At 36.6% G+C, this 13,783-nt stretch overlaps 1 protein-coding gene across 1 annotated transcript; it reads right to left on the reverse strand.

The window, feature by feature from the left end:
• Positions 1 to 6,221: 6,221 nt before the first annotated feature.
• On the reverse strand, positions 6,222 to 11,728 carry LOC141437719 (uncharacterized). Its single transcript, XM_074101199.1, has 4 exons — positions 11,593 to 11,728; positions 9,068 to 9,125; positions 7,195 to 7,219; positions 6,222 to 6,617 (listed from the first exon to the last, which is right to left on the reverse strand). Exons 1-4 carry the CDS (start codon positions 11,645 to 11,647, stop codon positions 6,432 to 6,434), a joined length of 324 nt encoding a protein of 107 aa, XP_073957300.1. The 5' UTR covers positions 11,648 to 11,728; the 3' UTR covers positions 6,222 to 6,431.
• Between the last annotated feature and the right edge of the window lie 2,055 nt (positions 11,729 to 13,783).

Consider the following 13,783-nt stretch of genomic DNA (forward strand, 5'->3'; position numbering starts at 1 on the left):
TGGTTTTCAGTGTGACCAGCAAATTAAAATTGCATAATAAAGTACATCCGTAAAAGAGATTATCGTTTTTGTAGAGTGATAGAAACTAATAATGTCTTAATTATGCTTACTAGAAGGCGCAGAGGGCTTTCACTGCTCGAATAGACAAAAAAAAACCGGCCAAGAGCGTGCCAGACACGCCCGAAATAGGGTTCTGTAGCCATTACCAAAAAATTAAGTAATATTTTTCCAAAGATTTCGTATTTTGTTCGGAATATTCCAAGTTTAGGTATATTTTATACCTTAGGCTGTTATTTACTCTTCAACTACTAATAATCCTCCAGAAAACTTAACCGTTATAGTTTTCCTTATAATTTTTATATACTTACGACCATCCTGAATTTTTTCAAATTTTTCCCCCCCACCTGTTTAGATTTTAGAGGGGAGAGGACGCTCGATTTTAATGAAATTTGCACTTTAAAGTTGAATATTTCGCAAACAAATCACTGAATTGAAAAATCGTCTTAGAAAACCCCTAATGGTTTTAAAAGACCTATCCAACGATATCCCATACTACAAGGTTGGATGAGAAAAAAAACACCCCCACTTTACGTCTATGGGAGGTATTCTAAAATATTTTTTTTTTTTATTGTACCATTTTGTCGGCATAGCTTATATATTCGGCCACATATATATTCGTGCAAAATAACAGCTTTCTAGCCGTGATAGTCCCTGAGCAAAGCCGCGGACGGACAGACAGACAGACATGGCGAAACTATAAGGGTTCCGTTTTTGCCATTTTGGCTACGGAACCCTAAAAATGTGAGATTCTCTCGGGTGAGACAGTTTTTTTACAGGAGGGATGCCGTTGATATAAGCTAGTCGTTATTAAAGGCTAAATATTGAATAGTTTAAAGAGCCCTTTGACCTTTTATTTGATACCAACAAATAAAAAAATATTAGCCTGTAGGTAATAATATCTCGCTGCACCTCCATATTTTACTCAGCAGGGCTAAAGCTTAAAATATATAGGTACTGTGAAAAATCTACGATCCTTAATAAAATGTACTATAGTTTTATTTATTACATAAAAATGCTACCTCTTGTCTAATGTTGCCGAAAGGTCTCAAAATTATTCAAATTACTTAAAAACAAGGTAAAGTGGTCTAATTATTTTTCCAATAGTCGAATGAAAAGGCGGAAAAACTTGCGCTTATGACAAATAGCAGTCTTTTGTTGTTTCTTAGAAAGATCGCTTGTGATTTATTTTTTGAATCCTTTGTTTCTTAGACATTTCCAATGTCACCATCAAGGCAAAATAGGTACCTAAAAATTGTAACATTTTCCCACTTTAAATCCAGACCTCGGTCGTCATTATCGTATTTTAACGTAGGTACAGTTGATGAAACAGGAGGGCTACTACAAAATCTCTGAAGTCGAAAAACAATTGGATTCTTTTACACAAATATTCTAAGTAGTACATAGGTACGTATACAGAAAGAATTTCAGACTGAGGAATTTTTCACAGAGAGCTATAAACGATTTTCATATTAAGGTAAAAATACCTAACTTCTCGTAAGAAAAGTTGTTGGATTATTGTGTAAAGCTATGTATTTGAAAATATAAAAGTATATTAAAAAATAAAAATCAGCAGAGCAATTTTTCAGTAGAAGTTATAGTGCAAAATGTTAAAAGTTACATTTGCGGTATCTCGGAAGTCGAAAAACAATTGGATTCTTTTACATACATATTCTAAGTAGTACATAGGTACGTATACAGAAAGTATTTCAGACTGAGGAATTTTTCACAGAGAGCTATAAACGATTTTTATATTTAGGTAAAAATACCTAACTTCTCGTAAAAAATTGTTGGATTATTGTATAATTATAATGTGTATTACCTATTTTCATCATGTGCCAAGTTTCATAGGCGGGAGAATTTTTCGTAAGTCTCCGTACAACAAATCTTCTCGTAGACTAGAGTAATAGAGTAGGTTTTGCTTAGATTGACATTTTTAAATTCGTATTTGTGTTTTCAGTGGAATGTCTAATTTCTTTGATCTAATGCACACTACTGAAGAAAAATATCCCTTAGATACTTATTTTCTCAGAAATTTAGTTTGTGGGATAATGTAGCGTTATCGTATATGTACTTTGAGTGAACATGTACCTACTTGGCTTGGGCCGTCTGCCAATTAACCAAATCAGGTGCTTAAGAAAAACAAAAACTGTTCTGAAAATCCAAATGAAAATGTTGTTGGACATATTGTTAACAATCAATAATCAGTACTGCTCGAGTTGCCCGACACTTTTCGTCAGCGGTAATTTTCGCCGGATGCTTTAATATTCCCAAAAAATAATGCATTTTATTTCATTCTTGGTCTCGATTTTTATAAAAATACTAGCTTTTGCCCGCGGCTCCGCCCGCGTGGTATTCGGTTATCGCACGCTGTTCCCTCGAGTACTGTTCATTTTTCCGGGATAAAAAGTGTCACTCTCGGGCCCATAAACTATGTCTATGCCAAAAATCACGTCGATCCGTCGCTCCGTTACGGCGTGAAAGACGGACAAACACACAAACACTTTCACATTTATAATATTATAAAGTATAAAGTATTTAAGTATGGATGATACCTATACTCAAGAAAAAATTCAAAACCTTCTGTAACAGGCAGACCTATTGGAGAAGCCAAGAAGCCATTAAGTATCACCACGAGTGTGACTGTGTCATCACTATTGGAGAAGCCAAGAAGCCATTAAGTGTCACCACGATTGTGACTGTGTCATCACTATTGGAGAAGCCAAGAAGCCATTAAGTGTCACCACGAGTGTGACTGTGTCATCACTATTGGAGAAGCCAAGAAGCCATTAAGTGTCACCACGATTGTGTGACTGTGTCATCACTATTGGAGAAGCCAAGAAGCCATTAAGTGTCACCACGATTGTGACTGTGTCATCACTATTGGAGAAGCCAAGAAGCCATTAAGTGTCACCACGAGTGTGACTGTGTCATCACTATTGGAGAAGCCAAGAAGCCATTAAGTGTCACCACGATTGTGACTGTGTCATCACTATTGGAGAAGCCAAGAAGCCATTAAGTGTCACCACGAGTGTGACTGTGTCATCACTATTGGAGAAGCCAAGAAGCCATTAAGTGTCACCACGAGTGTGACTGTGTCATCACTATTGGAGAAGCCAAGAAGCCATTAAGTGTCACCACGAGTGTGACTGTGTCATCACTATTGGAGAAGCCAAGAAGCCATTAAGTGTCACCACGATTGTGACTGTGTCATCACTATTGGAGAAGCCAAGAAGCCATTAAGTGTCACCACGAGTGTGACTGTGTCATCACTATTGGAGAAGCCAAGAAGCCATTAAGTGTCACCACGAGTGTGACTGTGTCATCACTATTGGAGAAGAAGCCATTAAGTGTCACCACGAGTGTGACTGTGTCATCACTATTGGAGAAGCCAAGAAGCCATTAAGTGTCACCACGAGTGTGACTGTGTCATCACTATTGGAGAAGCCAAGAAGCCATTAAGTGTCACCACGAGTGTGACTGTGTCATCACTATTGGAGAAGCCAAGAAGCCATTAAGTGTCACCACGAGTGACTGTGTCATCACTATTGGAGAAGCCAAGAAGCCATTAAGTGTCACCACGAGTGTGACTGTGTCATCACTATTGGAGAAGCCAAGAAGCCATTAAGTGTCACCACGAGTGTGACTGTGTCATCACTATTGGAGAAGCCAAGAAGCCATTAAGTGTCACCACGAGTGTGACTGTGTCATCACTATTGGAGAAGCCAAGAAGCCATTAAGTGTCACCACGAGTGTGACTGTGTCATCACTATTGGAGAAGCCAAGAAGCCATTAAGTGTCACCACGAGTGTGACTGTGTCATCACTATTGGAGAAGCCAAGAAGCCATTAAGTGTCACCACGAGTGTGACTGTGTCATCACTATTGGAGAAGCCAGAAGCCATTAAGTGTCACCACGAGTGTGACTGTGTCATCACTATTGGAGAAGCCAAGAAGCCATTAAGTGTCACCACGAGTGTGACTGTGTCATCACTATTGGAGAAGCCAAGAAACCATTAAGTGTCGCCACGAGTGTGATTGTGTCATCACTATTGGAGAAGCCAAGAAGCCATTAAGTGTCACCACGAGTGTGACTGTGTCATCACTATTGGAGAAGCCAAGAAGCCATTAAGTGTCACCACGAGTGTGACTGTGTATCACTATTGGAGAAGCCAAGAAACCATTAAGTGTCGCCACGAGTGTGATTGTGTCATCACTATTGGAGAAGCCAAGAAGCCATTAAGTGTCACCACGATTTAATTTGCGCATTCATAGTCATTCTGATTCATTGGTTCCAAAATAAAAGTTTTACTCAACTGTGAAGAAAACAAAGTTTATTTTAATGTGGGTCATTACAGTCAAGCGTTTACTTTGTTTTTATTTTAGCGGGCACATTTTTGTTCACATGGTGGAAGATTCTGTTACAGTCTCCAGGTTAACTAGGAGAAGTATTAGGACGTCTAATAGTACATTGTGTCTTAAGGGCGGTAAATAAGGAATTGCAAACGAGAGTCTATTAGAAGCCCGAAGTCGAAGACTGAGGGCTTTAATGAGTCGATGTTCGTAATTCTAGTACCGCCCGTGCGACATACAATGTTTTTCATCACATTGGCAAGTAAAATTTTATATTTGTAAAAGAAAAAATATAATTCTTCCAAATATTGGCGATACCTTAGGCTGTGCTCTTGGCAGCGCCGCCCTCTACCTCCCTCAGCATGCGCCGCAACGTGCGTGTGCATGTAGACTATGTGGTCCTGCAGCAGGAGCGCGCGCACGGGCACGCGGCACGGCGCAGCGCCATCAGTACGGGCACTGACTCATTTACTGACCTTGGGCTTCATGACAAGAAAATGTGTACGCGCAATGACTCATTTACCGACCACGGGTTTCATGACAAGCACATTAAGGTCGAGGGTTTTATTTGGGTTGGGGGGAAAAAAATAAAATATAAAATTCCATTCAATTCTTTCCCATTCATATTCATAAAAAAATGTGAACGCGAAAATTGAGGCGACTGAAACGCACGAATAATGCCCATTTAATAGAATTTGATGATTGATTTGTTTTTTTTATGATTGGCTTTTGGAGTCTTTTTAAATTTTTATTTCAACTCCAAATTTGTTACTTTTACGGGTATCCCGTTAAACCATATCGAAAATACAAACTGAGACATGGATGCACAGAAAAACCAGAAAAAGAGACCAGCGCTGTTAATCGAACCCAGGTCCTCAGCGATCCGTGCTGCGTGCTATAATCCCTACACCACTGCTGGACAGGAATCTAGACAAAATTCCATCCTCTCAATGTCTCAGTTTGTATTTTCGATATGGTTTCACGGGATACCCGTAAAAGTAACAAATTTGGAGTTGAAATAAAAAATACGAAAAGACTCCAAAAGCCAATCATAATTTGATTGCTTAGTAGCTACATCTCTTGTCTGGGTGAGCGGTTAGTTCCGAAAGAATGTGACGTCTCTCGATGAGAGCGGAACATAGAGGTCGCTAGTGCTGCTGCTTAAGTAACGTAGTAGATAAAAAGCAACCTATATATTAAGCAATATGTATGTATAGGAAAAATTCGTGTCTAGATTCCTGTCCAGCGGTGGTGTAGGGGTTATAGCACGCAGCACGGATTGCTGAGGACCTGGGTTCGATTCCCAGCGCTGGTCTCTTTTTCTGGTTTTTCTGTGAATCCATGTCTCAGTTTGTATTTTCTGCTGATGCCCAGCCCATGTTCTGATGATAATGGAGCAGTTAGGCAGGCATAGGAACTCCAAGACAGAATAACGTAAGCTGGCCATTTTGGGCTTATTAGAATGGTCTCAGGGTTTATTTTCGCCAAAGATAGTTTCAATGATCTACTTATAGAGCAGTTAGGCATTTTTTATATTAGAGTAGGAAAACGAGCATGCGGGTTACCTGATGCCATTAAATCACCAAAACCACCAGCATGGCTCTCCATGGGCTGATCATTAAACCACCAAAACCACCAGCATGGCTCTCCACGGGCTGATCATTAAATAATGCTTTTTAAGTTTTTTAACTCCCTGTTTTAATTAGTTTTTTTATTACTACCTATTTACTTTTCCTGTAATAAGTTACACCATAGTTACATTCATAATCCAGCACCTGTTTTTCCTTAAAACTATTTTCAATAAAATAATGATTACTCGCGCGATTATCTTTATTTTGAATCACAAACAGTTCCGCATCCAATTACATTGTGCAATTTAAAATAGTTAGATACAGAAAAATGAGAATTTATAAGGATGTTACTGTTACATCTTGTTTTATATGTTCTAATTTGTTTTATTTTTATTATTTGTATGTGTATTATGCGGTGTTCTTCATTGGTTGTTTCTTGCGTGGGTCTTGTTTAGGTGCTTGTGTGTGCTTCGTTTACGACAGCTCCGTTGATATTGTCAACCTGGTCCGATTTGGTTTCATCCTGAACTTTTTCACCATTCACTGTTTTTTCGTCATGGCTTGTTGAAGAGTAATGGGCTGAACCGTGGCCACCTGGGGGTGGTTTGAATTTTTTGGCAAAATCAGCTCCGAGAGACTGCAAAAGAAGTGGTCCATTAGGTATAATTTCATCAAACCGAGGTAAAACCTATGTTATTCATTAAATGTATCTACAACGATCAAGATATTCGTCGTTGCAATAATGACAGAGAGAAGCACGCTGCACTGGGTTGACCAGACAATCATAATTCGACCCGTTTACTCATATGTAGGTGTCATACGGAGTCAGGTGGCTCGACGTCATTAATCAACTGACCAAAGTCGAGACACTGATTCCATATAATGTCTAAGAGTAAATGGATCACGTTTGGACTGTCAGTAGAGCGCAGCGCTGAAATGGCGATCAAAATTTGTTTAGAAAAGGTATACCTCTGAGGTGAGATAGAGTTTTTAAAACAACAGACGTCTCAATACCACTTTATGTAATATCTATAGGTACATTTCCAGTTACTGTGGCACCCGTTATAATAAGAAAATTGAAAGCGCATCTAATGGCTTATATATTCATAACTAATTAAACCAAAATATTATTAATATACTCGTATAATTGACATTGACATGTTATATTAGAAGTAAAATTGGTACTTTTTTTAAATGTGAAAATAAAAACTTACAGGGATAGGTTTCAGGAATCCAAATCTGAAAAAAAGTCATGAAATTAATGAGTTACATAATTTACGATATAAGTGTTAACGCAGGATACACAGGAATATAATTCGCTCCCGTCGTCTGTATTTCCGGATGAATACACTCTAGGGCTCTTCAAGGCTAGAGTGAATAGGCTGTTACTGAACCAGTGGATACACCTTCGACCTCCGCCGCACTTACTCGTAACATAACATCTGGTGAGATAGGGGTCAATACGGTCAGTTTTATGTAAAAAAATGTATATAATGTATATTCTACAATGTTATTAATGCGTTCTCGTAATTAAGTTGGTAAAGTAATTGCGTGAAGGTATTTTGTTACTCTGTTAAAAAAAAACTAGACGGATTTTAATGACATTTGGCAGTTAATTTCTAACCTGTATTTAGGTAGGTATAAGATACTTTTTATCCCTGAAAATGGCATAGTTCGCAGTCGCAGATCTTGAGATTTAAACCGTCTGTCAAAGTGAACAGAAATCAAGTATAGTAGTAGTTGTATCATGTTTTTTTCCTATCGTATTAAAATAAACTTTATTTATACTATCTAACATCCAAAACTAAAACTATATATAAACTAAACTAATGTTACAAAATAAAAATGACATCCAAATTTTCTGCCTCCTACCCCAAGACACGCAGCATTTCCTCTCTGAACTGTTATTATCATGAAATTGCTTATCATATTACGGAAAATTTCACATGACAAGGCTCTGTGGTGTAGGAATCAATTGCTTATGATGTACACGTACACGAAGCCGAGTTTGTTAGCAAGCTAGATTACTCGTACATTCAACAGCACCAGTATCTTACAAAACAACAAACACACAAACATCATAAATCATCATCGTCATTTTTCATTTGTATGAAAAATACGAATGTTTGTTCTCTGGTCTTGGGTGTTTAATATGTATTTAAGTATGTATCTATCTAAATAATTATATTTATCCGTTGCTTCGTACCCATAACACAAGCTTTGCTATAAGCTTACTTTGGGACTAGGTTAATTGGTGTTAATTGTCCCGTTATATTTATTTTATTTATTTATCACGCCTGTATTCCCAAATGGGGTAGGCAGAGCACACGAAACGTTACCGCTTCGGAGCCACTTTTAGGGGCTATTTCACCATCCATTGATTAATGTTCACTGACGGTTAAATGTGATGCCGTCTCCGTCTATTCGAACAAAACAAATAGAGGCGGCATCACATTTAACCGTCAGTTAACACTTATCAATGAATGGTGAAACAGCCTCTTAGTAATTTTAGGTTTTAACTTTGACAAAAACGGTACAATAGTAGTAGTTACAAAACAAATTGTGCATAAATCTGATACGACTTTAATTCTAGGGCCGGTAGGACGTGTCAGATATATTATTTTGCACGCGCCGCTGTGGCAGATATTATATTTATATTAACGCCGGTGACTGTTAATACTCGTACTTAGCTGGAAAAATTGTACCGCGAATTTTGGGCATTCTCTTCAACTCAGTTTTCATAAGTCATAGACTAAATCAGGGTTTCCCAAACTGTGCGTCGCGTCGCCCTGGGGCATTGTCTCAGGGGCGTTGCGTGTCGATGCGACCGAGCCAAATGAACGCAATTAATAAAAAAGAAGTACATGTCAAAAATAGTCGTAGAAAAAGAAATGAGAGTGGCAATTTCCAAACTGTTCTGTTACTAAGCTAGTACTAAAATTGGTTATTTTTTTGGGGCTAGGTGAAGGGGCGTCGTAAAAAAATAGCTAATTCCCAAGGGCGTCACAGTAAAAATAAGTTTGGGAAGCCCTGGACTAAGTAACAGGTAAAGTTAAACGTATGCATCCAGCACATTGGAATACTTACACACCGTCATCAAATCCAAAGAGACTAGACAGACCAGAATCATCGTCGTCATCAGAAGCTGAAAAACAAAGATAAAAATTAAGAAGCCGTGTTCTGAATTAAATAAATTATTATTAATAAATATATAAATATCACGGGACACTTGACACCAATTGACCTAGTCCCAAAGTAAGCAAAACTTGTGTTACGGGTACAAGGTTACGGGTAAACGTACTAAAATAGATACATACATACGTACTTAAATAGATATTAAACAACCAAGACTCGAGAGCAAATATTTGTATTTTTCACACAAATATTTGCCCCATATGGGGATCGAACCCGGAACCTTGAGCTTCGTAGTCAGGTTCTCTAACCACTGGGCGATCCGGTTGTCGGTTGGAATGTTATCTATTTAACTTATATGTATGTAGGTATCTGCACTTACACAAGCTTGTGTCATCAAGTTTGATTTAAATTTTAATGTGATTTTTATTAAATATAAGGGACTTTTATATTTATTATTAAAGTTCATGGGCGATGGAGCTTCAATTAGGGAAAGAAAAACACGTGAAAACTTAAAAACGTGAGTTTTCTTAGAAATTAAACTAAACTAGATTGATATTTCGTATTTGTCTCCGAAAACCCTACATGGCTAATTTCGTTGCAAAACGTTAGAATGTTTTCCGAGATCCCCGAAATAAGTAAATATATGTATTCCAAGTAGTAACTATTATGTATTTTTTTAATTTTTTACTTTAAAATCTTTAACTCGCATTCGTACATTCGTAATCCAAATCCAAACCTAACTCTGTTAGTATTGTCCAGTAGATACCTTACAATATTACAACATTCTCTAATGATATTTGTAGACTAAAAAAAATCATGGGACAATAAACTTTTTTGGCTCATAGATGGGTCTCAAGTTGTATGCAGTGTGTAATAGGCAGATAAGTGGAAGGAGGAGGGTTTAGACCCTTATATCGCTTTCGGCTTTTCACATTGGAGAAGATTAGGTAGGTAACATAAAGCAAATCAAATCCCATACATAAACTTAGCTTAGTAGGCCCTGATGCTTAAACATTTGTAAATAATCCAGATTGTAACATTGCTATGGTTATAACAAAGGATCACGTTGGACGGGCTTATGAACTGGTGGGTTTCTATTGGATTGAAACAAAAGTCGTAATTTGTTACCTCTTCACGACCAACAACTAAATTGATTTTAGGAACGGTTAGCAAATAGTCAGTAGGTATTTATGTATGTTGCAGGTAGACATGAGCTTTTTGATCCAGGTTTTTTTTTGGAAGCCAGAAGGATTGTGGTTAGAGATGAAATCGCCTTAATAACCAAGAAGTCATAAAGTTATGACTTTTTTGTATATTAAGTAGGTACTTGGATAATTTTAGGCCCCCTTCAACACATTGCACCTGTGTACGCAAAAACGTTAAACGTTTATCATCGCGTGTATTGTGACGTCTTGAATTGCGGTGCGCAACCAACGACTGAAACTGGTATAACTATTATAATTATTGTTATATGTACCTACTACTCAAATGTAGCATCTGAAACCATTTTTTTTAATAAACTAAAAGAATTCATTCATTCATTCATTCATTCATTGATATGGACCTACGCAAAGTAACGCCCGATTCAATATTTTTTTTTTATTTCGCTTGAAGTGTGTGCCATTGCTGGGAAAAATCATCCCCAGTCAGACTGGCAAAATCTGTTCAAAAATAGAGACTAGTGGAAAATAAAGGGAACCAATGTAAAAAATACAAAATAAATATATCTTAATAATACCTTGTATCTGTCAAGTCAAGTCATGAAACCATGATGATAACAATGACTAAAGATTTCCAACGTTGTTTAACAACGTTGTTAAAATTAACGCCGGATTCTTCGAAGCCAAATTAAAATGAAGACATTCTGTCAACTTCGAAGCAATTTTAGTTTTGGGTTCAATAATATTGATTAGATAAAGTAGTTTTAGGGGCTGTTTCACCATCCATTGATTAGTGTTAACTGACGATTAAATGTGATGCCGTCTCCGTCTATTCGAACAAAACAAATAGAGAAGGCATCACGTCATTTAACCGTCACTTAACACTAATCAATGGTTGTTGAAACAGCCCCTTAGACTATTATAGTGTTTATATGGTTTCTATCGTTTGCCCGAATTTCATATGCCTGAATGTATCGTTTTCTACAATTTTCATTTGCCATGAAGTAATTTATTTCTTAAATAGTAATTTCTTCAGATTTGATATTAAACTAACCTAACCTAACCTACTGCATGCTATATGATGACATTAAAAATCCTGAAAACAGCACGGTTCTATATATTTTATGGCAAACATTGTATGGCAAGTGAAGTTCGGGCAAGTAAAGGTAAACGGTTTATATGTTTCTATACTGAATTATTTAACTAATAGACGAATAGATTTTGAACTCAATTAAAAGTTTATGCCAGACATCTTTTCTGTAGTTTTTTTACATAATGAAATTTTCATGTAGATAAGAAATAAACACTTATATTTACCAGAAACAAAAGCAAGCAACGAGACCACCAAAAGAGCAACGAAGAATTTCGTCATATTAATTTTTGTATTTTCTTGCAATTTTACAACTGTTAATACTGAACGACGCGAGTCTGTGAGAATGGAGTGTCGACCACCTGGGAATATATACCGACCAACCGTCTTCAATCATTGTTGTCGACACGTGATGTAGTGAGGAGATTGGGGCAAATTAGCTACTCTTAAAATTAACAACCTACACATACTTATGGACTAAGATTTCTGTATTTCAAACTTATTTCTCTAGGAAAGATGGCATCAAATTTATCGACAAATAAATAAATAATAAATAGTAATAGGTAAATCATAAGACTTGAGATTTAATTTCTTTTGACATTGTATTTTATTGATTGTTTTTTTAGCTTTGCTTATTTTTATAAGTTTTGACGATATCAGCATAAATGGTTATATAATCTGACTTAATGTATTTATATAAATGTAATTTTGATGTTGAGTGAGTAAATAAACTAAACTAAACTAAGTTGCCCTCGTCCAAATAGTACCTAAAGGAATTCAAATTTGACATTGTATGATATTTTTATTACATGTACCTATAGCAAAGTTAATGCCTCATTGCAGGTTGAATATCTGGACTCTGAGCTTTATTTATCGGGTTTTTTTCGATGTATTTTAGTTACGGTATATTTAACAAATGTACAATTTGTTAGTAACAGGAAACCGTGAAAATATAGATTACCTAATAAATAAATAATAAAATAAATTCATTCGCAGTGTGTGTTTAGCAGGTTTGTTACCGATAAGACTTAATTATCAATGTAAATAAGCAACGGTATTTGCACTGCCACATATCCGCCGTTTGTTTGGGTTAGGTTAGGTTATGTTATGATTTATGGAAAATCCACAAACTCGAAAGTTAAGTTATAAGATTAATGATTTTCATTTTTAGTATAATTTATTTGTATTTGATTTGTTTTGTTAATTTGAATTTGACTTTTCAACTTATTGTATTACAAATGACGCTCTACTAATATGTCGATATAAGTGTGTAAATAAATCTAATTGTATATTAAGTTTATTTCATCATCATCATCATCCCAGCCTATATACATCCCACTGCAGGGCACAGGCCTCCCCTCAGAATAAGAGGGCTTGGGCAGTAGTTCCCACGCGGGCCCAGTGCGGATTGGGAATTTCACACACAGCGTTGAATTGCTTCGCAGGTTTGTTGTGCAGGTTTCCTCACGATGTTTTCCTTCACCGTAAAGCTCGTGGTAAATTTCAAATGTAATTCCGCACATGAATTTCGAAAAACTCAGAGGTGCGAGCCGGGGTTTGAACCCACGATCTTCTGCTTGAGAGGCCATAGTTCAAACCACTCGGCCACCACGGCTTCAAGTTTATTTACTTGAAGTTTATTTTATGAGTGAGTGTTCTTTTTGACGTTGAATAAACTTATGTCTATGCCTACATTCAAAATATGCCATATTTATTTCAACTCAATCCCATCATCATTTCAACCCGAGTGCTTCTGCCAAATGTTAGATCCATCTTGTACAGGTCCGGAGTACGCCGCGTCTCTCCATCAGAAAATTAGTGGGATGAAGGGTGGAACATTGTATTATTATTAAAAATGTTTTATTTACCACCTCAAAAATATTACTTAAATTCTACGTAAGTATGTATATCTACCATGCTGCTACCATGGCTGACTGCCAGCCTTCACTAGTTGGAGAGGCACTAGAAGAAGAAGAAGATGTAGGTATATCTACGAGATATGTATAGTTATTAAAATGTTGATTTAAATAAAATAGTTTTCATTTTCTTTTATACACCCATTTCATTCATTTCATAAGTTACAAGCCGTATGCGAATATAACATGTTCTGTTTTGCCCAAATGTTCCAAAATTATTTAAATTAGTCGTTAGAAACAATGGAAATGAGTCAATTTATTATTTCTATAGTCGAATGTAAAACTTGCTGTAACTTGCCGCTAATGAATGACAAAAGATCCTCTTTTGTCTTTTCTCCGAAATAGTTTTAGGCAAAAACATCGACAGAATCATCATCATCATCATAATGGACCCATGTGAGCCCACACAGTTTACAATAAGTATATATCAAAATGTCCAGTCAAAAATAATGCCATTAAAAGTAAGGACAACTCGACTTACGAGATTTGTTTTTATTGTACG

Source organism: Choristoneura fumiferana, chromosome 18, assembly GCF_025370935.1.
Source record: "Choristoneura fumiferana chromosome 18, NRCan_CFum_1, whole genome shotgun sequence".
NCBI lineage: Eukaryota > Metazoa > Arthropoda > Insecta > Lepidoptera > Tortricidae > Choristoneura > Choristoneura fumiferana.

Coding starts and splice junctions, on each gene's coding strand:
- LOC141437719 (XM_074101199.1), bottom strand. CDS start 11,647: ATGACGAAATTCTTCGTTGCTCTTTTGGTGGTCTCGTTGCTTGCTTTT. Junction 9,126..11,592: donor GTTGCTTGCTTTTGTTTCTG/GTAAATATAAGT, acceptor TTTGTTTTTCAG/CTTCTGATGACGACGATGAT. Junction 7,220..9,067: donor TTTGGATTTGATGACGGTGT/GTAAGTATTCCA, acceptor ACTTTTTTTCAG/ATTTGGATTCCTGAAACCTA.